Below are 25181 nucleotides of genomic sequence, written 5' to 3' on the forward strand. Positions count from 1 at the left end.
CCTTTTGAATGTTCTGAATGTGGGCAAGCCTTCAGCTGTAAGTCAAATCTCAATAAGCATAAGAGAGTCCACTCTGAGGAAAAATCCTATAAATGTGAAGAGTGTGGGAAGGCCTACAGGCAGAGAGCCACACTGATCCAGCATCAGAGAGGCCACGTTGTGCCAGGCCCCAGCAGCAGGGGGAATGAGGTGGAGCCCACAGTGGAAGCTCAGCCCTGATGAAGCACCAGAGAATCCACTAAAATGACTCCTTGCCCAGATGTTTGGTGACAACTTCAAGTAGAATCCAGAATTCTTTTCTTAACTGAGATAAAATGTTCTGTGAACTTCATTATTTAAAGAACATCAGAGATACCACATTGAAAAGTTGTGACGAAGATCATGTATGCTGGAAAAGTTGAGAATGTAAAAATAAACATCAGCAAGAAGTTTACCTGTGATTACTTCTGTTAAATGCAATGAAATGTCAGTTAATACAATGAAAAAGTACACAGGGGTAGCTGTAAATGTATGTATTTTTTTTTTTTTTACTGAATTCATAAGCTCTTATGTTTTGCTTTTTAAAGTCATTTTGATTTCTAACTAGCTTTAGCCTAATATTGAAATTGCTTCTCTTAGTGCCGGTTGAGGTCACTGGAACATCCAAGAGCTTGGAATGTGTGAGGTGAGTTGTCTCTGTTTCCCTCCCACCCTGGCTACCTAACCAAGCCTCTGACCGGAAGTGGGTGGCCTGCAGACCCTTCCTGATCCCCACCCCCAGAACTAGCATTTTCTGTTGAATAAAGGATATATTATATTCTAAGTGATGTGGAGAACATAGAGGTTTTGACCTCCAGTAGATCAAAATCTAGTTTGGCCATCACGACTGAAACACAGAGGATACATATCTTTTGTGAACGCAGCTCCTTGAGCTCACAACAGAGAAGGATGTAAAAGAAGAGGGGAAAGCAAGCCTTTCATTCCAGCATTTTCCACCACCTACAAATGATATTGACACAACTGAAACCTCTCTGAGCTTCAGCACTGCATATGTCCCTCAAGTCAATGATGTGAGGGGACTTCTTTGCTAAAGCCAGTAATAGTTTTCAACTACTGGAAAAAGATTTCCTCATTTTTGTACTGTCCACAATATAACAGCTATAGATGTGACACATTTTAAAGTTTAATCTGCATCAGTAACATTTTCTTCAACACTTTCTTAAATCTAGACAGCCAGCAAAATAATAAACTGCCCCTCCTTTCCTTTGATTGATGTTTCCATGATGTATATCTTTTTCCGTCCTTTTATTTTCATTTCAACTCAGGAGGAGAAGGAAATTCTATTACATATACCCATATTTTTTGCTTACCATGTTCTGTTTTCCTTCCTGATGCTCTAAGGTTTTTTTTTTAAAGTAGTTTTCTTTCTGTTTAGATAACTTATTATAGCCATTATTTTAGGGTAGCTCTCCTGGTGACAGTCTCCTGATTTTCCTTCACCTGAAATTATCTTGATTTCCCCTTCATTTCTGAAGGATATTTTTGCAGAGTATAGTATTCTGGGTTGACAGTTCTTTTTGTCAGCACCTGAAAAATATTGTGCCACTTCCTTTTGACTTCCATAGATTCTGATGAAAAAAAATTCAGTTACTGTTTTTTTCCCCTACAGATAAGATGTAGTTTTTCTTTGGCTACTTGAAGAATTTTTCTTTGTCTTTAGTTTTTCAAAGTTTAATTAACATGGGTATATGTGTCTTAGTATGGGCTTCTTTGGGTTTATCCTGTTCAGGATTAGCTCAGCTTCTTGAATCTGTAGGTTTATTTCTTTAGTAAATTTATGGCATTTTTAACCATTATTTCTTCTAGTACTTCCCCCCCCCCCTTTCTAGGACTCTGGTGACATGAACATTAATCTTTCATTATAGTCCCACAGACCCCTGGGGTTCTTTTCATATTTTTTCCCCCTGTCTGTTTTCTTTGTTGTTCAGATTGGGTAATTTCTATTGTTCTGCCTTCCAGTTTACTCATTCTTTTGTCCCTTCCCTTCTGCCACTGAGCCCATCCACTGGGCTTATTTCAGTCATTATATTTCTAATTTCTTAAGAGTCCATTCGGTTCTCTATAGCTCCTATTTCTTTGCTGAACCTTCCTATATTTTCATTTGTTTCAAGCATGTTTGTAATTGTTTGCTCAAGCATTTTTGTCATGACTGATTTAAAATCTGTTACATAATTCCAACATGCTTGTCATCTTGGTGTTAACATCTGTTGATTGTCTTTTTTTCATTCAGTCTGAGAACTTCCCACTTTTTGGTATGCTGAAGGATTTTTGACTGAATCCGAGATATTTTTGTATTATATTTTGAGACTCTGGATCTTATTCAAACCTTCTGTTTAGGTGAGAGGGTGTATCTCAGTGGTAGAGCGTGTGCTTAGCATGCAGGAGGTCCTGGATTCAATCCCCAGGACCTCCATTTAAAGAAAAAAAAAAAAAACATTCTGTTTAACCTGCCTTTCTCTGACACCACTCTGGCAGGGGAAGAGAGGGCACTACCTCATCACTGCAAGAGGTTGATACCTAACCTCCACTGACACCACCACTGGGCCTCCATTAACACCTCAGGTGGAGAGATCCTGGTTACTTCTGAGTGCTAAGGAGCCCAGTTCCCCACATGGTTTGTGCTGACACCACAGTGAGGGTGACCTTGTTACTGGTGGATGATGGTGAAAGTTCTGACACTTCACTAAGCCTCCTCACACTGGCCCAACAGGGAAGTGTAAGGGTGCCTTATAATTGCCAAGTGGGAGTGGAAGTCCAAGATGTCCCCATGGCCTTCACTGACATCACCTTGATGGGGATATTTAGGCATGCCGTTATAGCTTGGTGAGGGTAGAAGTTTGGTTCTTATCAAAAGTCTGTGTTTGTTAGTTTTCTCTGCTACCTGTTTTCTTATGCCTCAGGAGAGTCACTGATGAGACCTTGTAAAGGGAGCCCTATCCAGAAGGCTGAGAGCAGGAATCTTTGTTTCACTCATTAATATATCTTAGCACTTCAGACAGTACCTGACATGTATTAGCTGCTCCATAAATATTGAATGAATGAAGGAAAAGCTATTCCTGGGTCTAGTGCAGCTGTGAGTTAATTATCAGTGGCTGAGGCCAGAGACACACATCAAGGAGCTGATCCTGGAGCTCCAGGTGATTAGTTCCTCGCCACCCTGCCTAAGTTTAAACACATAATCCAGGGAAGAAAGACAAATATTAAGTGATATGTGTGGAATCTAAAAAATAATACAAATGAATCTATATACAAAACAGAAACAGACTTAAGACACAGAAAATAAACTTGGTTCCAAAGGGGAAAGGGAGAGGGGGAAGGATAAATTAGGAGTATGGGGTTAACAGATATAAACTACTATGCACAAAATAGATGAGCAATGAAGATTTACTGTACAGCACAGGGAACCATATTCAATAGCCTATAATGAAAATATATATATTCATATATATATATATATATATCTGAATCACTATGCTATACACCTGACACTAACAATATTGTAAATCAACTATACTTCAATTAAGAAAATAAACATAACCCAATGGAAGTTAGATCTTTGCTGTGGAGAAATCTGGTAGAAAATAGCCTAACCAAGTAAACAACTAATAGGACAAACTGATACCATACGACTCCTAGAATGATTCCTTCACTGAGAAGGACACATTATCACTTCTGTGGTATTCCTGGTAAAAAACAAACAAACAAACAAAAAAACATAACCTAAATCTAATCATGAGGAAACATTAGACAAACCCAAATTTAAAGAAGGGGGTTCAATAGAACAACTGGCCTGTGGTCTTCAAAAATATCAGTGTTATGAAAGACAAAGAATCAATGAAGAATTGTTTTAGATTAAAGGAAATTAAAGAACTAGAACAACTAAGTTCAATGTGTGAGCCTAAGTTGGATTCTAGATTGGAACAAAATGTACAAAAAGACATTATTAGGACAACTGGCATAATCTGAGCATGGACTATCCATTCAATCATAGTATAGCATCAGTATTCAGTTTCCTGAGTCAATAATTGTATTGTCATAAAAGAGAATGTCCTTTTTTTGTTTTTGTTGGGGTAGGGGCAGTAATTAGGTTTCTTTCTTTCTTTCTTAATGGAGGTACTCCAGGACCTTGTGCATGCTAGACAGGCGCTCTACCACTGAGCTATACTCTTTCCCCTGTAATGTCTTTTAAAAATAAACAACCATTTTAAAAATAAAGAAATGTGGGCCAAAAATCCATCATCATCATCATCATCATCATTGATTCATCAGAGATTCTAGGAAAGCAATTTTTTCAACTACAGAGCCAGTCTCAGTTGGCAGAGGAATGGGGGTCTTAATCTCAAGGTCGAACCAATACCCAGGGAATGAGTGCTCCAGCATTGGGCCAATTTCGGAGAAGCTCCTGTATCCAGCTCATTAGCATTCCTGAGTAAGAGAACAAATCAGCCATGCTCCTCACCAAATTTTTCCTATATTTGGTCTCCCAGAAACAGAGAAGGAGGACGATTTGAAAGAAAGGTCTATGGTCTTGTGACCGTCCGAAAGCTACTTACTTGGGTAGGTGAAAATCATGGCTCTGCTAGAATCCAAATCTTAACACGTGAAAATATTGGAACCTCTGCTTGGTCATTATTTACCCTAACGCCACCAACCCGCTCGCTTTGAATATTTTGAAATCCCAGGATCATCTATTAACAGTTTACCTATAGAAAGAACGGGAGGCTATACACCCGAAGGGAGGAATTTTGGGCAGTTTTCCTGGGATTTCACACCATTTCAGAAACAAGTGCGCATCCCGGCAGGAGCGAGAAAGGCTGTACCCACTTCACCACCGCCGAAATTCCCTACAATTCACCAGTTATTCTCCATCGATTTTTCTTCGTACGTCTGGGGACAAGTCTCGGAGAGGGTGGACAGGAACTGGTCCGCGGCTCCCTGGAGGCTGCAAACAGGGACAATTTTGAAATTTTAGCTCTGGGCAGCTGGTTTGAGTGGGGTTTGTGAGCAGGGGAGAAGAGCCAAGAGGAGCGCGTTATAGGGCTAGTTACGATCACAGCTTTCCCCATCTAGGGAACCGAAGCCCGGAGCAATATTCTTCAAAAGCAACCAGAAAAATTGAGGGAGGCCTCCACCTGCATACTGAGTAGATTCCGTTTCCTAGCTTTTGGTATGGTATTTGGCAAATTGGGTCCTAAGAATGGCTTCTGGTTTTCCTTAGCTCTGCTTCGCTGTAAGACTTTTGACACCGCAGGTTTCCCTAAAACAAACCACTCTGAAACTCGATCGCGTCTCCATTGAGTCTTAATGGAAAATCATGTGCAGTTTTCGAAAGCGTTTGAAATTCTGCGCGCTAGTTAACAGCATGGACGGTGGAGATTGAGTGCCCGGTGTGAACCTCAGGGCGGCCACTCTGCGTGGGATCCTGGGCGGGACGCACCTTACCAGGCGGTGCTGGGATTCCCTGAATTAATGCCTGTAAAGCGCTTAGGAGAGTGATCGGCAGAGTGGGCGCTATGGAGGAATTTGCCATTTTTATTATTTCCCAGCTATGAAAGACTTTAGAAGACGGAAACCAGGAATTATGTAAACCTACAGAGAGCGCTCCATCCCCACCGCGTCCCCCGCCCGCCCCCACCCCCACCCCCAGGAGCATGTCAGGTTTAGCAGCATCGCCACCAACTCGTGCTCCACGGCCTTCTGCACTTTTCTGGGAATAAAGTAAGAGCTAAAGCTTAGAGCGTGGGGGCATTGCTGTCTAGGGGTCTTCACCGTCGAGTGGAAATTCTTGCGGCCTGTGGGCCGGAGAGCACTTCTCATGCAGCTGTCAACCTCTGAACCACGATGCTTTTCAATTTTGTAGCTTTATCTCCATGCCTTTAGGTTGTCGATTTTTAAAAAACCTAACAGTGGGAAAACACTTGTAGATTACTACATGTAGATATGTATTAGTCTTATTAATGATCACATATTAGAATGTTTTACTTAATCATAAGTTACTTAACTCAACACTCGATTTTGGTGGATATTGGGTAGTTTCTAACAGCTTAACTATTGAAAGTAGTGCTCCACTGTGCTATATATAATGTATGTGTATGCGTATATATGCATATTTTTTTCACACTAGTGTTGGCATTTCTCTAGCATAATCCTCTGCTAGTAGGTTGACTATTGAGTTTAAAGAAGGGAGAAAGGAAGGAAGGAAAGAAGGAAGGAAGGAAGGGGGAAAGGATGATATGAACTTTGTAAATTTTAATAGATCTTATGCAATTATCCCTCAGTCTGATTGGGCCAGCTTACACTTGCATGGACAATATTTCAGAAATCTACAGTGGGAGCAGGGGAAGGAGAATGATATATTATTGTTTTAAATGACATATCCTTATATAAGTTAGGCAGAGCATCTTTCACTACATCATTAAACATTTGATTTTCTTCTGTAAATTGACGTACATGTCTTTTGGTACTTGTTTTCCTGTTCGGTTTTTTCTTGAGTACAATTTCACTTAATTAATTATTAGCCTATTATTTATTTTGTTAGTAATAAAAACAACTACCATAATATCAAATGACTTACACAGCAATTGCTATTTGCAAGACAATTTTCTAAGAATTTCACTGATATTAACTAGTTTAATACTCATCATAACTTTATGGTATTAAAAAAAAACTAGGTTATTAACCTAAAATGTTTAGCTAATTGAAAATATCCTTTTTAGGTACCTTAATTCTAATGCTTAGATTTGATATTAAATCTATGAACGACAGCTACTACTTGCTTACACTGACACTGGTGTAATAAGACCAGAACAAATATATTCCCTGCCTTCTTGCTGTAGAGAGAGTGGTCTAAGTCAAACTTCAGTGAAACTCTTAGTTAACAGCAGAAACTCCCTACCCCGCCACCCCTGTCCCACCTGCTTCCCCTAGGAATAGTTCTGAGTCACTGATGTGAAATGAGGTTGCCTTTGAGTCTCTGCAAGGTAAGTGTGAGCAGTAGGGATGACTCAAAGTGTACCAATATACTCGTCCCACTCAAAGGAACAAATAAGGTTGTTTCATTCAGTATTGTGGATGAAGTACCTGTGATGGTTGTTTTGTGCTGACCGAAGATATTTGAAATTTGGTGAACTCGCGTGAGAGAGCAAAGGCACCTCTCAACAAAGTTGAGACTAGAGCTGAGATTTCCTAGAGAGGAAAAAGACACACATTTTTGTAGAAAAGAACATTTCAAACTCCAAAATTCTGCACTAAATATTTAAAAGTGCACAAACTCTCACAAGCGGAAGAGGGCTTTGAAGGTCATTTTATCACAGAGATTGTCAGAGCTGGAAGGGACATTAGAGGTTACTCAGGCTTAGTTAATGGAGTTTAGGAAAGAGCCACAACCAGGACCTGCACCCTGAGTCCTGAATCAGGGATTGTCAACCCTACCCGCTCTTCTCAGCATTTATAGCAGTCAGGCTAAGCCAGTCTTGTGCCACGATACAAACGACTTCCCGTTAAGGCTCTTGTTCGCCTCTACTTTTTTCCGAGACACGTTTTCAAGCGTTGCTGATTTATCACAGACAGATCAATGCCAAATCCTAGAGAGGGTAACTAAAGACTAAAAGAGGGCGTCTCCTTGTTGTCGGGTATATTACAAAAACAAGTGGAAAGAAATCGTAGAGCCAAGTTTCTGGTACCACTCAGAAAACGGGAAACCCGGGAGAAGTTCTAATCAGGAGGTGGGGAAATCGGTCCCTCAGATGCGGGGTGAAACGGCAGAGGGATCCTGTGACGGTCCAGGTGTTTGTCACCCGGACACTCAGAGCTGGAGGCTGGAGAGGAGTCGGCAAGCCAGGGTTGGCTTGCGTCCAAAAATGTGTGTCAGGCCTGGTTCCACCTGTTTTTAGGTATTTGTCAAGTAACTTTAGCACTCTAAGTGTTGTTCATCAGTTTTGTGGTGGTTGTGAAATGTACTTTAAGACAATGGACTCACCCTGTGGTTGCGATTAAGCCAGGGAAAGAGCGATTGAATTATGTATGGCTACAAAACGTCTGGCAGTACTACAGGAAGAAGTTGAGTCAATAAGGATTTTTGTGGGACGAGGTGGCCGAGTGGTTAAGGCGATGGACTGCTAATCCATTGTGCTCTGCACGCGTGGGTTCGAATCCCATCCTCGTCGGTTGGCTGAGCTTGGGACGGGAGAGCATTTCTTTTTGGCGAGATCTCACCATCCTGTTCTCCACTTCTTCGCTAGTGTTTGTCGTGGCTGTGATTTTAATTTATTAATTGACCTACTTGATTCATGTTTCATTCTCCCACCAAATTTTCATTCCCTTACAAGTTTTGCTTAGCAGAAATTTCCCATGGAGGAAATAACTGAAGAACTGAGGACCGTAGAAAAACATTGCCTAACAAATTTAGAGGAACTGATAAAATTCTCTATAGAATAATGTACACAAAATTATGTATACTGAGCCTTGTGGATTATTTAAGGCATTTTCAGGCTAATTTTTTCTCTACTGCAATTTCTGTCTATTATCTCTTATAGTAACTTTAAAAACAATAGTTATTATCTAAGGATGCCTGTCTTTGATGAGGAGTGAGCATCTCTTCGAGATTTGACAAGATTAACAAGTACACACTACAAAACATTCTCAGTTAGGGTTAAATATTTCTTCCTGAGAAAAGCAAATAAAAATGTTAATGTTGTATAGTTTCTACCTGTGCCTTTCCATCTCGACTTTGAGAACTTTGGAGGAAAAAAGAAAAAGAAAAAGATATTTCTTCATTTTATAATTAATTAATTAATTAAGTACCACTTTGTGGTAAGTACTACATTCACATGATTCAAAAAGTATAAAAAAGCTATACAGCAAAGTTTTGGCACCAATTACCCTTCCCACTGGTAAGACACTATTTGCCCTTATGTGTCATTCCAGATACAAATATGCCACATAAAATTAAGCTCTCCAAGATATACTGTTAAATGGAAAAGAGCATAGTGCAAGACAATGTGTATAGACATTACTTATTTTTAAAAAAAGGTAAATATACTTATATCTGAATATATATATCATTTTGGATATGGTGCTATAATATAAATGTCTGGAAGGAGATGAGCTGTGTTCTGGGGTGTGTTCATTTGCAAAATTTTTGCCACATTTCCTACATAGGGATTGTGTTGATTTACGAACCATTACGTCGGTAAAGAGTGTTACTCGTAAGAGGAGCGAGATGGACTACTCCAAGTCACCTACTGGAGAGGCAAATGCAATAGTGGACCCAAAAGTCGTATCAAGATCTGAACTCCGATTGTCAGATTCAAAGCCCATAACGCTAACTGCTGCACAACAGGATGATGTTTAAGTGAAATGAACTGGCAGCTTCGGCTGCTGCCGGCCTGCTGCTCCTGCGCTCCCACTCCCCTGCCGGAATCTTGTGGCCTCCGCCTTCCGCTCTCTCAGTACCCTTTTTTGGTCCGAGCCCAATTCTTTGGTTTCTTCATTCGCTTGCACCTGCAGTTACCGCGAACCCTCAAATACCCTGGCTGGAACAGCGCGCTCCTTGAAACGGTGTGGGTTAGGGGGAGATGCGTGCCCCTCCACTCCAGTTTCAACCCTGAGGTCCCCTCTGCTCTCAGGGGTGAGTTTCTGCAAAGCTCTCCGTCTCTGGTCACAGCCAGTGGTGGCAGGAATGTTTGTAACCGCAAATGCAGATGGAACTAAAAGAGCCTACGCTACTCAACGCTATGCAGAATAATATAAAGAACCTCGTTGCAAGGTATGTGTTTTTAGAAAATATAATATACTAAAGCAACCTTAGAAGAAATAGAAGATCCGAACAGGCTAGTTGCAATCAAAGACATAAAGCTGTCAACAAACTACCGCTCCCCCTGCCCAAAATCAGACAATTTTACAGGTAAATTTAAAGAACAGATAACTCCAAAGCATTTAAAACTGTTTCAGAACATAGAAAAATAAGGGAATATTCTATCTTGGGGTGGAGCGGAGATCCGAATATTTGATCGTGAAACCCAGAATTGATTACCAATAAGAAAACCACATATTTTATTCTCATTTATGCTGAATCCTAAATAAAATAGGAGCAAACAGAATGCAGCAGCACATTAAAGGACTAAATAATTCACTACAGCAAAATAGAAACGAGCATAAAAAATATTTGAAATTTTAAAATCTTTAAACATAATTCAGCATATTAACATGTCTAAGTAGAAACAAACAGCATACATGCATTTAAATAGATGTGGAAAAGGCATTTTATTACAGTAACATCCATTTTGATGTATTAAATTTTTTTAACAAAAGAAGAGATGGTTCCTTACCTAACATGATAAACATATCTAAGTTATATTATCTTGCTTTTCAGAGAAAACATTATCTGCCTTCTCTTTGAAGTTAGCAACATTTTAGAAAAATGTCCATTTTTCCTACTATTATTTTATATTGTCTGGAGGAATTAGACAATGCATTTAACAAGAGAAATAAATTTGAAAGAAAGAATTAAAATTATCATCTAATTAGGTAAATGAAAGTACCCAAGGATTTGTTTATAAAATTAAATATATTTATAAAAATAAACAAGAGAAATCAATTGTCTTCACACTCACTCACATAGTGGAAGACCCCCATTTACAACAGCAACAAAAGATATAAAATAATTGAGAAATAAATTTAAGAGGAAATTACAAGATCAATAATAAGAAAACTTTAACTATTGCTGACCGACCCAAGATATGGAGAGAAAGGCCTATCAGTTTTCTTTACATGTTGGTCTGGGTGTTTAATATAATTCCAATAAAAATTAACATACAATTTTGTTCAAACTAGATAAATAGCTTCTAAAGTTTATGTGACAAGTAACCAAGCACTAGTAGCCAGGAAAGTTCAGAAAAGAATAACAAGAAAGACATAAGCCTTCTGGATTTTAAAGCCTATTACAAGCTATAATAAGTAAAATGTTATAGTATGAACAGGATAGAAAATCCAGAAGTGGGCACAAATATTTAAGCATTTGGTAAAACTGGCATTTCAAGTCAATGAAGAAAAAGATAGATCATTCAATAGACAGTACTGGGACATCTGGATAGACATCTGAAAAAAATAGAGTGTAATCCACACCTTACATCTTACAACTGGATAATTTCCAGGTGGTTCCAAAATTTAAATAGGAAAAATAATAAAATCATAAAAATCCTCGAAGAAACCACATGAGAATTTTCTTTTATAGTCTTGGCACAAGGGAGACCTTTCTTGGAATCACAGAAAATGTAAAGGATTAGTAAATTTAACTACTTTAAAATTTAAAGTTTCTGTGTAACTAAGACCACCAGAGTGGAAAAAATCCAAATTATCACAAGATGCTAATTTCCCTAATATACAATGATCATGCGAGCCAATAGAAAGGCCACCACAAAAGGAAAAAGGGGAAAGGGTATGAACAAAAAATTCACAGTAAGGAAATGTACATGAATATTATATATAATATATATAATATTCAATCTTTTTCATATTTAAAGAAATGCTAATTAATACTACAATAGTATATCATTTTTACCTATCATGTTGGCAAAGATCAAAAAGTTTGATGAAGATTGGGGGTGGAATCACTTTCAGATATTTTTAGAGAGCTGTAAATTTTCACAACTACTTTTGAGGGCAATTTGTAATGTTTATAATATTATAAATGCATATATTCTTTGACTCAGAGATTCCACTTCTAGGAATTTACCCTAGAGATATACTCACACATGTGTAAGATAACATGTGTATGAAACTATTTAGCTCAGTATTGTTCAAAAATAGAAAATAGTTGGAAATAGCATAGTGGCTCATCAGTAGAGGACTGGCTAAATAAATCTACATAATGGAATATTATACAGCTGTCAAAGTAAAGAGGCAGATCTATGTCTATGGCTATGGGGAAAAACTTCCAAGATTTATTGTTAAATTAAATAAGCAAAATAGGGAGCTGTGTACATAATGTTCTACTATTTGTGTAAAATCATGGAGAAATTTTTTAAATAAATATTTGCTTCTATGTGTACAAAATATCTCTGAAAACCTACAGAAGAAATCAAAAGCTTTGGCTGTTGGAATGAAATTAGGTGACTGAGTATAGGAGTAGGATGGAAATCTTTATTAAGAATGTTTTAAATTTGAAAACACTTAAATAGACAAGAGAGAATGAGAGAGAAAGAGAAAGAGAGAGAGAGAGAGAGAGAGACTAGTACATATCCAGGATCCTTTATCCACAGTTCTAAAATCCATGAACTTCTGAAAACTCTTTTTCCCTGTAAATTTGGCATTAAAACCCATTTGAGGCAAATCTTGAAGTGAACTGAACTGGGATTTTTTTTTTTATAGTCTTAAAAAAAATCTGAATTTTGAAACACAGTTACTCCCAGAGGTTTCTGTGTAATATATAACAAACACCATGTACTCACCTACATTTATAATCATTCATTTTGCCATATTTGTGCTGTCTCTCTCTCTCACTCTTTCTCTTCCTCTGCTGAAGTATTTTACAGTAGATTGTAGACATCATGACATACCACCCTTGAACACTTCAGTTCCCATCTCTAAAAAACAAGGACATTTTCCTATGGAATTGCAACACCATTATCAAGCTCAATAGAAGAGAAAAATCGAAGGGAGATTTTTCAATGTATTCTCTTTTGTACTTTTTGTATTTTGAATCTGTGGCTGTATAACTCATTCACTAGATAGTACAATTTTAAATTAAAAGTAAACTGGATGAAATATTTAATACATGAAATTGACCACAAAGCTACACGATTTGTCAAGGTATCATTAAAGGACAGGAAAGAAGGATTCACAAATACCAGATTAAAAGTAGAGATTAGAAGAAAAAAACATTTCATTTCAGTGCCCAACTAAGTTGGGGCTGGTGTGTGTAGGGCTTTCATCAAGTCAGTACTGACAGAAGCATGGCAGGCGTGAAAAGGCAATCCAGATCCAACACAAATGTCTATTGCCTTGAAGTAAAATTTTGTTCTCTCCGTCAGAGAGAGTCTAATGTAATCAGCTTGCCACCAGGTGACTGACTGTTCCCACTGGGATATTACACCATATATAGGGTTAAGGATTAATTGCAGCTCTTGCAAATTGAACCCTCAACAGTGGTGGTGTCTGGATTAGTTTTAGTGAAAGAGATTTTTTTCTTTTGAGCTTATGCATATCCTGCATCATGGTATTCATGATCACCATGTTCAAAAGCTTCTTGAGCAAACGCTGAGACTGCTGGAAAAAGAAACTTGCTGATCCATAGGGTAGATCAGCTTGCCCACTTGCTTACTGAAACCTCTTACATGGTGGGTTAGTGAAGATTTTTATGGGACACAAATATATTTACACTGAACCTATCCACATACCAGCTAGTTCCCTCAATCTCTTTGTTACCAATTCTCCAAATCTTTTTCTTCTTCTTCCTCTCTTCCTCCTCCTCCCCCTCCTCCATCTTAACCTCCTCCACCTCCTTCTTCTTTTTGAGCTTATAACATATAGTACAGCCAGTATCCCAATGCACCTGTTTCCAGATTCAGGTGACCCTCAATCTTTTCAGCTAGCCATGCAGTCAGCATTTCTTTTTGTCTCTGAGCTGAGTGGCGTTTTACATATTCTCGGTAGCCATTCCCAAATCTAAGTTTAAAAAAAATCCCTTCTGTCCCAGGCACTCATCAAAGTACTGCTATAGGGGAATCTTTCTCCAAACACAGGCAAGTGGGAGCCAGTCTTTCTCAGAGCTGTTTAACTACAGGGAAGTCCAATGTGCTGTCCCCTTGACCCTAGGTTAGAACCCACCTGAGTCCTTTAGTTGACCTACTTAACAGACACACATAAACCAGGTAGAGAGCCTAATCAACTGTCAGTGAGATATCTGAGAGTTTCATACGAATATAAAACCTCTGTTTATTTGTCACAGATGGGCATCCAAAATGGAAGAGAATAACATATTTAAATAGTCTATTCAAGTCAAAGAGAAGTTGAGCACTTATTCCCATTATACAGTTTTTAGGAAAGTTTGTACTGAGGTCTTTGCAAGTGAGGTATGTTGGAGAAAGTAAGCAAGATTTTGGGCAGATTTTCTGTTGGTGCTCTTAATGGAGCTGAAGAATGGGATGAAGCCCAAGTTTATTTCATGCCCTCAGATGGCTAGGCTGAGGGAAACAACTAAAGAAATTTACAGAGCTACAGTTTTGGAGTTAAAACACATCATGGAACTTCCATTAACATGCAAGCTTTCTTACTGCTGTGACAAAATAAATAGTGAGGTTCTGTTAAAACAAAACAAAACAAAACATAGTTTAATCTATGAAATACCACCACTCTGGGTAGCATAATAAAATTGATGAATGACTAACAGTACTTATAATTATGCTCTTTTGTACCAATAAAGCTGATTTAATTGGTTTTGGACTAATTTTGTATTATTATTAAAAATCTAGACAACTCCTGTAGCAAAAAAAAAAAAAAAGGGAGGAGGAGGATAAGAAGAAGGAGAAGGAGGAGAAGAAGAAGGAGAAGAAGAAAGAATGAAAGAAAGAAGAAGGAAGGAAAGAAGGAAAGACATTGATCAACATGTAAGTGCCTGGACAAATAATTTGCTAGGCAGATGCTTGTACTGTTATGCAGCCACTAAATGAGCATGATGGATAAAGATGTCTGAGATACGAGATGTGAAAATGTTAAACATAAGTGATGGAGAAAAAGGTAAATGTAAAATAATCTATCTAATCTATCTGTGTTTATGTGTGTGAGAGAGAGAGACAGAGAGAGAGAAACCAGAATTATACACACAAATTCCAAGCTCACAGTGACAACGGTTATCTCAGAGAGGTGGAACTAAGGAGGGAGAGGGTGGGATTTCATTTTTTGAAATTAATTTTGGTATTGTCTGAGTTTTTTTTTTTAAACCATAGAACATGTATTAATTTTTAAATGTTTTTAAAATAAGCATTTCCAATAATTAATGGTCTTATGTTTCATCAGTGTTTTCAATTTAGAACCTGTCTGGGGCCCACACACGCAGGAAACTCTGGTTATGCGATTCACCGTTGACACCAGACTGGATGCCCAGGAAACTGGGGGCTGGCTCCAAGGTGAGGCACGCGCAGGAGGTAGGAAACGAGAGCCGGCATCCTAGACCGGCCCGGAAGTGCCTGTGCGGTGGGCCCGCGGACGCGCTGGCATCCTTCCCGCTGAGCCATTGTTCCCAGGGCGCGCTCCTTCCAGCGCCGGGGCGGGAGCTCCCTTTCCTCCTCGCCTTTTCCGGGTCTCGTGAGTTAACCCGGGAACCGGGATGGGTGGGTGTGGCTGAGAAGGGGGTGTGGAAAGTGAATATCAGCCCCGAGAGGGCGGTGCCGAGGGAGGGGGTGGTGGTCGTGCCTGTGGTCCTAGTGCGGACGGGTCACCCCGGGCTGTGGGATGCGTGGGGGAGGGCTGGGGGGTGGGCTGCGAAGCCAAAAGGTCACCACGGTGAATAACTACAGCAGGGCTGGGACTCGGGGCAGGAAACGCCTGGAGTCTGGGGGAATATACTCGGGGACAAGGAAGTTAAGGACACATTTATAAAAGGTTTTCTGCAGCCTTCCTCATGGAGAGCCAGTATGTATGTGTACATGCTCACCGGTTCAAAAAGCAGATGAAGGGGCGTTGAATGGACTGGTTTTCAAGTGCAGGATGTGACAGTTTCCCTCTCCCTTAGTTCATTGATTCTCAAACCTAGGAGTGCATACAAATCCCTGGGGAGCCTAGAGATTAAGGATACACAGTAGGGCTCCCTGACCTTCCCCTCCCACCCCTAATCCCGGGATTCCCATTCCCTAGAGGTCTGCCGCAGAGCCTGTCAAATTGGAATTCAGCTGCTGGGCTGTACTTACTGACCTTTTTTTTTTTTTTTTTTTTAGTGGGGTAGGTAGTTAGGTTTATTTATTTATTTACTTTATCAATGGAGGTAGTCGGGATTGAACCTAGGACCTCCTGCATGCTAAGCGCACACTGTCACTGAGCCATACTCTCCCCCTTTGTTTGTTTGTTTTAAGTTTGTTTGTTTGTTTGTTTATTGCACTTCGTGACATTTTGGAGACAGGCCTCCTAGGTCTCAGGCACTGCCTGGGTACGAACAGAAGACTTCGCCCCTGGGCTTCTGTGGATTCTTGAGACTTTCTTCACAAAGAATTTGACCTTAAGCAACATACTTAACTTCCCCTGGCTCCCATTGCTTATCTAGTGAAATAGTGATTGTAATCAAGCCTCAGAGGTCAATTGTGAGGATTAAGACCCTCTTGGATCCACCAGCATGTTGTAGACCTTTGTGCAGTGTTGATTATAACTCTTAGGAAGCAGTGGAGCAGCGTGGAAAGCTGACAGGACTTGCAGGCTACCTAAGTTTTCCTTTCTGTACATTTGTTGAAAATGAAATCAACCTTAGATGGTTGTTTTGAACATAAATTTCAAAAAGTCAAGTAAAGTGTTCAATAAAAGGTCATTCGTTTAGTTAAAAAGAACAACATTTCCATTTATTCATTCTCTAATTTGGCTTTATACAAGTCTGAACCTTTTAACCATTCTGAGTGATCTGTGTGGTCCCTAATTCCTCCATGAACCCTGTAAGGTATTACTGCTATTTCTTTTTCACATGAAAAAAACTGAGATTGAAAGAAGATAAACTGGCACAAGGTCACACAATTAATAAGAGTTAGAACCAAAATAAAACCTAGGTCTGCATAACTTGAAAGTCTGTGCTTTTTGTACATTATGATCCTGTATTTTCCATTATTCTCATCCTTTGGTCATACTTTCCATGAAGAGCTTTAGGCCTATAACAATTGCTTATATAATCAGTTTCTATCATTAACTATTGCCATTTTTCTACATAAGCAATGATTTTTACTGCTTAGAAGGGAACTTCCAAAGCTGTTTCATTCATTCATTCATTCATTCATTCATTCATTCATTCATTTAAATTTTATTTTATTGAGTTATAGTCAGTTTACAATGTGTCAATTTCCAGTGTAGAGCACAATTTTTCAGTCATACATGAACATACATATATTCATTGTCACACTCCTTTTCACCATGAGCTACCACAAGATCTTGTACATATTTCCCTGTGCTATACAGTATAAACTTGTTTATCTATTCTATATATACCTGTGAGTATCTACAAATTTCAAACTCCCAGTCTGTCCCTTCCCACCCCCCTCCCCCTTGGCAACCACAGTTTGTATTCTATGTCTATGAGTCTGTTTCTGTTTTATATCTAAGTTCATTTGTCATCATCTTCTTCTTCGTTTTTTTTTTTTTTTTTTTTTTTTTAGATTCCACATATGAGCGATATCATATGGTATTTTTCTTTCTCTCTCTGGCTTATTTCACTTAGAATGACATTCTCCAGGGACATCCATGTTGCTGCAAATGGCATTATGTTTTCATTTTTTATGGCTGAATGGTATTCCATTGTATAAATATACCACAACTTCTTTATCCAGTCATCTGTCGACAGAGATTTAGGTTGTTTCCATGTCTTGGCTATTGTAAATAGTGCTGCTATGAACATTGGGGTGCAGGTGTCTTTTTGAAGTAGGGTTCCTTCTGGATATATGCCCAGGAGTGGGATTCCTGGGTCATATAGTAAGTCTATTCCTAGTCTTTTGAGGAATCTCCGTACTGTTTTCCACAATGGCTGCACCAAACTGCATCCCCACCAGCAGTGTAGGAGGGTTCCCTTTTCTCCACAGCCTCTCCACAAAGCTGTTTGTTTCTAAAACAGAGCTCCAGCTGAAGGGTGCCTTTAAAGCTGTTCAAGATCAAGATGAGTACAGACTCCAAGGAGGTTTTACCCCCCGATGTTCACACTCCTGAGGTTTGGGAAGAACTGTCAGTGAAAGCAGAGGCAGAAAGTCACGTCCAAATGCAGGGATCCAGAGTGAAACGCAATAACCCACTGGCAAGGGAAATCTTCCGAAGGCGCTTTCGGCAAGTCTCTTACCAGGAGACCCCTGGACCAAGGGCAGCTCTTACCCAACTCCGGGAACTTTGCTGCCAGTGGTTGAGGCCACACGTGAGCACAAAGGAGCAGATCCTGGAGCTGCTGGTGCTGGAGCAGTTCCTGACCATACTGCCTGAGGAGCTGCAGGGCTGGGTGAGGGAACACTGTCCAGAGAGTGGGGAGGAGGCAGTGATTTTGCTGGAGGATCTGGAGAGAGAGCTGGATGAACCACAACATGAGGTAGGATGGGAGATTCGCCAGAGAAATAGTGTATGTGGGTCACCAAGGACCTTTGTGTCCTCTGCTTTGTATCCCCTTGATTTGGGTGAATAGATAAGACCCTGCTTTCTGCTTCTGTCTAGGAAGTGTTTCTTTAGACAGTGCATTTCTTCAGAAGTCAAACTTTGTCTCATTGTTTCTAGATGTTAGCCTACAGACATGAACAAGACGTCCTCCCTGAAGAGACAGTGTCCCTAGGAGAGCAGATGTCACTAGGCCTTCAGTCCCAGCCTAAGGAGACCCACCTCACACGTGACCCTGCTCAAGAGCCCCACCCTGTTGGAGAGACAGGTGAGGGACACAATTCATCTGATGTTTAACATGCCCTACCCGGTTAAGCACAAACAAACAAAAAATCAGAGCCGGGAAACTAGGGGGTCAGAAGACACTTTGCCAGAAAGCAGCAACGCTTAGTGCTTTGAGTGGCTAGTGTGCTCATCTTTGCCCCCTCTGCCTGCACATGGGCTTCCCCTGAGTACCGTGCTGGAAGCTCCCTGCTCTCCTGGTTCATGGTACATTAGGGAGACTTTCAGAGCAGCCTTAGAGACTGAGTTTCAAGGTTTGACAGCCAGGTTCAAATCATGGCTTCACCTCCTGGAAGCGATTGTACTGGGGCCACTTATGTAACCACTTGATCAAGGTTTCCTCATCTGCAAAATGGGGTTCATGATAGTATTGTCTTAGTCTGCTCAGGCTACCATAACAGACTGGGTGGCTTAAACAACAGACATTTACTTTCTCATAGTTCTGGAGGCTAGAAATTCAAGATCAAGGTGCCATCAGAGTTGGTTTCCGGTGAGACCTCTCTTCCTGGATTGTAGCCAGCTGCCTTCTTGCTGTGTACTCACATGGCAATTCCTCCCTGCAGCTGCCTGTGGAGAGAGGGTGACAGAGAGAGAGGGTGTGCATGCTCTGGTATCTCTTCCTCTTTTTAGAAGGACGTCAGTCCTATTGGATTAGGACCCTACCTTTAATTACCTTAATTACCTCCCTAAAGATCCTATCTCCATGTACAGTTAGGGCTTCAGCATGTGAATTTGGCGTGGGGATGACAAAGTTCAGTCTATAACAAATATATACCTCAGAAGGTTGTGAGCATTGAATACAGACAGTTTATGAAAAGCACTTGGCAGGCATTCTGCTTACTGTATGGTAACTGTTCTTTGTGGGTTCCGTTCATCGTGGGGTTTGTCCAGCAAAAGTCCCACTGCCAAAGAACGGAATTACTCAAGACTTTATCAGGTCAAGAGACTGAGAGGGAGCCGGAGACTGATTCCCCAGGCTCCTCCAAAGCTCTTGTATTTATTGAGAATAGTCAAACAAAGAATCAAAGTGAAATACGTCATAGGAATAAAGGGCATGGTATACATTCAGGGATGCATGTCAGCACTTACAGTTCATGAAAAACAGAAACATTATAATCTTAATTTATACTTAGAGAGAAGGTTACAATATTGATAGTACAAATAGTTATTTTAAACCTCAAACAATCATGAGCAAGGTTACAGTGTTCCGAATAATTGATAATGAAAACCCAGACCACCTCAGAGTCTCCATACTATGAGCAGAAATCATCTAAGCATGCGAAGCAGCCCAGCTGTCCCCAGCTAAAGGCTAAGTCACAGTTTTCTGTGAGCAAGAACAGCCTACACTATCCACCTATGCCTGATAAGCAAAGCATGTCCTGCCGGTTGGGGCAAGGGACGAGTTATGGTTTTCCATAAGCATAAGCAGCCCTGAACCTATGACCTTGAGCTAAGCAAAGTGAGCCAAGCATGTCTCTGCTTTTTACAGCAAGGAGACAGTTTGTAGCAGTTTCCTGCTAGCAAAGCAGCTTCAAGGCAACTAAGCTAAATTCCATAGATAAGGTGGCGACTGGTATTAAGAGTTCAGTCTTTTGTGTTTTGGACATTTTGCTTTGAAGTAGCAGTATAATTACAGATATAGAAAGCATTGGTTTTGATTATACATTTCTTACATGCTTACATAAAGGTGAGAATACATAAAGGTGAGACTATGATTTGGTAAAAGCAATCGTTACAATGTCAAAGTTTGTTAACCCAAGTTTGTGCTCCCACAGTTCTTATCAGAAATGACCAGTGCCACCCTTGCTGATTTGGGTTTACATTTGCAATAGAAAGCTATGAGACAGGGTTAGTGGGTGGCAGACTGGATGAGAGAATCCAATGGAGTCAGACCTCGCCATTTCCTTGTATGTAATCTTGTTAGTGGTGTCAGTACTGGGTCCAGTGGGTGTAGTACTGGGCACTTGGGGCTGAGTCAGCTGTCTTCCCATTCTAGCTCTCCCTGTGGCAGTTGGCTCTAACTTCTGTCTGATTTCCCACACATAATATCAGAGCCTCCTACTGACTTTTTGTTAACCTGATGGTCAGTCTGCAGCAGAGTTCTGCTGTTCTCATTTGGACGTGACCCCCACATATATCAGAGCCACACCTTCTCTTACCACTCTGCCTCCTGCTTCTATTTATTTCATTTACGCCAGCAGTCATACAGTTATCATGGATTTTGGAACACATCTCTTGATTTAAATTAAAATTATATTTGTTGAGTAAATTCTGTGCGTACTGCAGACCTTCCTCTGACTCCCATGACATCATCTTATTAAAATTACTTCTGGTTTCATTTTCCCCTTTTATGAGCATCTTTCCAGTCAGTTCCTTATTACTTTCTTCCTCTCCCCATAAACTTGGACTTTGCATTTTCTAGCCATTTTCTCCTTTCTTCTACTTTCTAAATTGAATCTAGAACCCTGTTGAGAACCTTCTTCCAGGGCATATCTGAGTAGGTCCATCCATCCATCCATCCTGTCATTCATTCATTTAACAGATATTCATTAAGCATCTGCAGTGACTCCTGGGGGGCATCTACAGATCAGAGTTTTCCCTATAGGACTGACAATGCAGGTGTGTGTGTTATACATTCAGGAAAAGCCCATTTGGTAAAGCAACATAGGAAGTGTTTACGATTACAAGGACCAAATCCAAGTTCCAGCTCTTCAAGTTTTTAGCTAGGCAATATTTAAAGGTACTTTATATCACTGAGTTTGAGTTTCTTGTAAAATTCATACTGATTTTAAAAATCCAAATGCATAAGTTTCATAGTAAAAAGTGAAAGTACTCCAAATCCAGCTCCCCAGGAGTAACCCCTCTCGTCAAATTGCTGTGTATTTTCCAGACTTGTTTTTCTAAATATAGAGTCTGTCTCCAACTATGTCTATCTTCCTTTTTATTTTTTTTCCTAGTTCTTTAAAGAAGTGGGACAATAACATCAAGGGGTTTTGTGGTGAGTTAGTTTTGTGGAAGTGTTTGTAAGTCATAGAAGGCTATATAAATGATAATTATTAAAAGGTGGGAAATGTCATTTTTATATTCTACTCAGTTCCCTTGTCCATTTCAGATACAAATATGAAGTTTGGGCAGAAAGGCAGTACTGATCTCACTTGTGGCCCATTTCCTCTTTGCAGACACATTTCTGTTTGGCAAACCTGTTATCATCTCCCAGCTAACAGGAGGAGGAGAACCATGGTCTAAGCACAGAGGAGTCCTAAGAGATACCTATCCAGCTGTGTGAGTGACAGTGCAGTTAGATGTAGGGGGAAGAACCAGCTGTTTTGGTTTTAAACAAAAAGGGAGTCAGGGGTGGCTTTCCTTGAACTTTTCTGGGTTGCAAGATGGAACTCACACCCTGGGAACCCAAGACATCATAAGGATTCAGTTTTTAGTGTTAAGACAGTTTGTGTCTGTCTGTCTCCGTTCTCACCTTCAACTCCTCCAAGCAGAGAAGGTCTATTTGGTTGATTGGACACTATCCAACATGAACCAGTCCACTGTGGTCGCCTTTGCCTCAGTGCAGGTCACTTGAGGCCATAATAGTAGCATTGATTTCAGTCCTTTCTCTTCTGTTCATTCAACAAGTATTTACTGAGCAACTACTGTGTGCCAGGCACAATTCTTAGGGAGCAAACCAGAAAGATCTTGTTCCCATGGAGATGAAATTGTAGCAAAGGGGAGACAGTTAATAAGCATATAAATAAGGAGATGGCCCTTCCGCTTCCTCTTCTCTGTGATGACGTCAGGATGGAAGCGCCTCGCATTTCTGTGCACATAGTGCCCTCCTGGAGGCTCAGGGAACAAGTCATGTTTACCTGGTCTTTTCTGTTCCAGCTGGAATGACCGCGACTGAGGACAGAGAGTTGGGGCTGAGAGAAGACTGTCCTAAGAGAGCAGAACCACAGGGGACACTATCCTACGGACAGAGCCGGGAGGTATCACACCAGTATCCCCTACCTGGGGAAGTTGGTAAACTAAAGGGTGGGCTCAAGAGGCACTGGGGAACCCCGGGAGGAGGAGACAGATCACACAAATGTGATGCATGTGGGAAGAGCTTTGCCCAGAGCTCAGGTCTCCTTCGACATCAAAGAGTTCACACCGGAGAAAGACCCTATGAATGCAACGAGTGCGGGAAAACCTTCAGTCGGAGTTCAGGTCTCTTCAATCACCGAGGAATCCACAATATACAGAAACAGTACCACTGTCAGGAGTGTGGGAAGGCCTTCAGCCAGAGTGCGGGTCTTATCCAGCATCAGAGAATCCACAAGGGAGAAAAGCCCTACCAGTGCAGCCAGTGTGGCAAGAGCTACAGCCGGCGTTCCTTTCTCACGGAGCATCAGAGGAGCCACACTGGGGAGCGACCTCACCGCTGCAGCGGATGCGGGAAAAGCTTCAATCGCCACTGCAACCTCATCCGCCATCAGAAGATCCACGTGGTGACGGCGCTGGTCTAGTCCTCGCTGCCTGCAGGTTTTCCTCATCACTGGCCAGGTCGTGTGGGGTAGGTCAAGGTCAAGACTGCAGACTGCCCTTCTTCCTAAGTCTGCTGAGTGTGTTTTGGTCCAGGGACATCCAAATAGGAAGGTTTGACTTTTTGAAGCTGCTGCTTTCTTTCCCTTTTGGTTCCTTCACCCCTTCCTGATTCTGGCCACCCCCACCCCTCTTATTTTTTCTCTTTGAGATGGCTGCTACACTTTCCTGGTAATGTAACTAACGGCGCTGCTACAGCCAATATGCCTAAAAGATCTGTAGCTGTGTTTAATTCCTAACGATCACATAGAGCTCTGTGGATGTCTGATAATAAATGGGTCGTTGGTGTTCCCTGTGCCCAGTCCCTGCCTGGTAAAGAGTTTTTCTGCCTACTGCTTCCCTCTGGCACCTACGTGATGCTCCCCTGGAATAGCGACCAGCATTGGCTGGGGCCTTCGCTGTTCGCAGAGTGCTTCCATTGACTTAACCCCAGTTGCTCGTCGCAACAACTGCGCAGGGAAATGAGCATTATCATGATCCCATTTTACAGAAGAGGAATTGTAGATTCAGAAAATCCAAGCCTCAGAGCCAAAGCTGAAACCCTGGACTTTTATTTTTAGTAAACTTTAAATTCTGAAATAATTTTAGACTCAAAAAAGTTGCAAAGGTAGATAGATTTCTTTTATGTCCTTCACCGAGCTTCCCCTAACGTTAACACTTTATATCAGGTCTTTTTAGTTGAACTCTTGGCTTTTGACATCAAATCCCAATCTGTTTACAATGTCAGACATCACACTAGGATTCTCAGATTTCCTCATTTAAGCTTAGCCACCTGAAGTTCCCTTAGTGCTTTCCCGTCATGTCTTCAGTGTTACAAAAAGTCATCTGTATCCCAAGTACAAGACATCAGAGAATTGGATCACCATCCAGATAAAATGCTTTAAAAACTACCATCTTAAATCTGAATCTTTCCCTTCTGTTGCTTAGGTGTGGAGAAAATTTTCCCTTCCTGTATAGATTGTTAGGGAAATTTTCCTAGAGTTTTAAAAATGAGTGAGAAAATGTGTTAGCAGCAGCTCAAAGAAGAGTGATACAGTCTTGAATGTTCTGCCCCCAGAGGACGCTCTTCCCCAAGGAAGTTTCCTCATGGGGGAAAGGGATACCCTCTTCTTGGGATAAAACAGACTTGAGGGTTGAGCCTTAATCAGCTGACCTAAGAAAGAAATGGAAATTTTTATTCGAGCCAAACTGAGGATTATAACCCAGAACAGCCTCTCAGAGAGCTCCGAGAACTGTTCTACCCATTTGAGGTCGAAGTACAGTTACATAAGTTTTTTGAGACAGAGGGCTATACATTAAATGACATATTACTGACTGTTTATACAGTCCAGTGAGTAGTGGGTCATGGGTCATGGTGGCCCGTTATAAGATTAAGAAATTCATGTTATCTTTTATTGTTGTTGCTGGGTGGGGGGGAGGTAATTAGATCTATTTACTTATTTATCTTTTTTAATGGAGGTACTGGGAATTGAACCCAGGACCTTGTGCATGCTAAGCAGGAGCTTTACCACCACCTCCCTGAGGAATGTTATCTTTAGGTTTCTTGTTGGTGTTAGAAGAATGTTGCTTTTTATGGCTGAGCAGGCATTTCTGCCGTTTGGGGAGGTTTGGTCCATGCACACTGCAGATACACAATGCATAGGAGAGGGGAGAGAGGAGGTCAGAGGGCAGAGAACATTTTTGATGTTTAAATGTTTCTTGCCATAAAATATGAATTTTATTTCACAAAAGAACAAGTTGGATTAATCAGTTTCAAGACTCACTCATTTCACAGAAACTCTGCTGGGTGCGGATGGATACTCTGGTGAGCCAGACATTTATCTCCCCTGTCTCAGCCCCACGCCAGCCCTTCCATACCCGCTGCTCCAGCACGTCTGGGAGCTGTAGATTTCACCTCCTAGGCCCCCAGTACCGATGGATAGAACTGGTGGGAGAGCTGAGGGGAGAAAATGGTTAAAAGTTTTAAC

At 40.8% G+C, this 25181-nt stretch overlaps 1 protein-coding gene and 1 non-coding gene across 3 annotated transcripts; both read left to right on the plus strand.

The window, feature by feature from the left end:
- Positions 1-8122: 8122 nt before the first annotated feature.
- Positions 8123-8204, plus strand: TRNAS-GCU (transfer RNA serine (anticodon GCU)). Its single transcript has one exon. It is a non-coding gene; the product is annotated as a tRNA-Ser (tRNA).
- A 6859-nt stretch (positions 8205-15063) lies between these two features.
- Positions 15064-25134, plus strand: ZSCAN9 (zinc finger and SCAN domain containing 9). 2 transcript variants are annotated; one of them, XM_010974139.3, is made up of 4 exons: positions 15064-15342; positions 17837-18295; positions 18478-18625; positions 22519-25134. In XM_010974139.3, the coding sequence occupies exons 2-4, from the start codon at positions 17879-17881 to the stop codon at positions 23136-23138; spliced, it is 1185 nt and encodes a 394-aa protein (XP_010972441.1). In that variant the 5' UTR covers positions 15064-15342; positions 17837-17878; the 3' UTR covers positions 23139-25134. The 2 variants fall into 2 exon arrangements, with proteins under 2 accessions (XP_010972441.1, XP_074204363.1); XM_074348262.1 differs by lacking the exon at positions 15064-15342 and having other exon boundaries at positions 17527-18295.
- The last annotated feature ends 47 nt before the right edge of the window (positions 25135-25181 follow it).

Source organism: Camelus bactrianus, chromosome 20, assembly GCF_048773025.1.
Source record: "Camelus bactrianus isolate YW-2024 breed Bactrian camel chromosome 20, ASM4877302v1, whole genome shotgun sequence".
Classification (NCBI taxonomy): Eukaryota; Metazoa; Chordata; class Mammalia; order Artiodactyla; family Camelidae; genus Camelus; species Camelus bactrianus.

Excerpts from the sequence above, each read along its gene's own strand:
- ZSCAN9 (XM_010974139.3), top strand. The coding sequence starts at position 17,879 with ATGAGTACAGACTCCAAGGAGGTTTTACCCCCCGATGTTCACACTCCT. Across the intron at positions 18,296-18,477 it reads TGGATGAACCACAACATGAG|ATGTTAGCCTACAGACATGA; the intron begins GTAGGATGGGAG and ends CATTGTTTCTAG. Across the intron at positions 18,626-22,518 it reads CCACCCTGTTGGAGAGACAG|CTGGAATGACCGCGACTGAG; the intron begins GTGAGGGACACA and ends TTTCTGTTCCAG.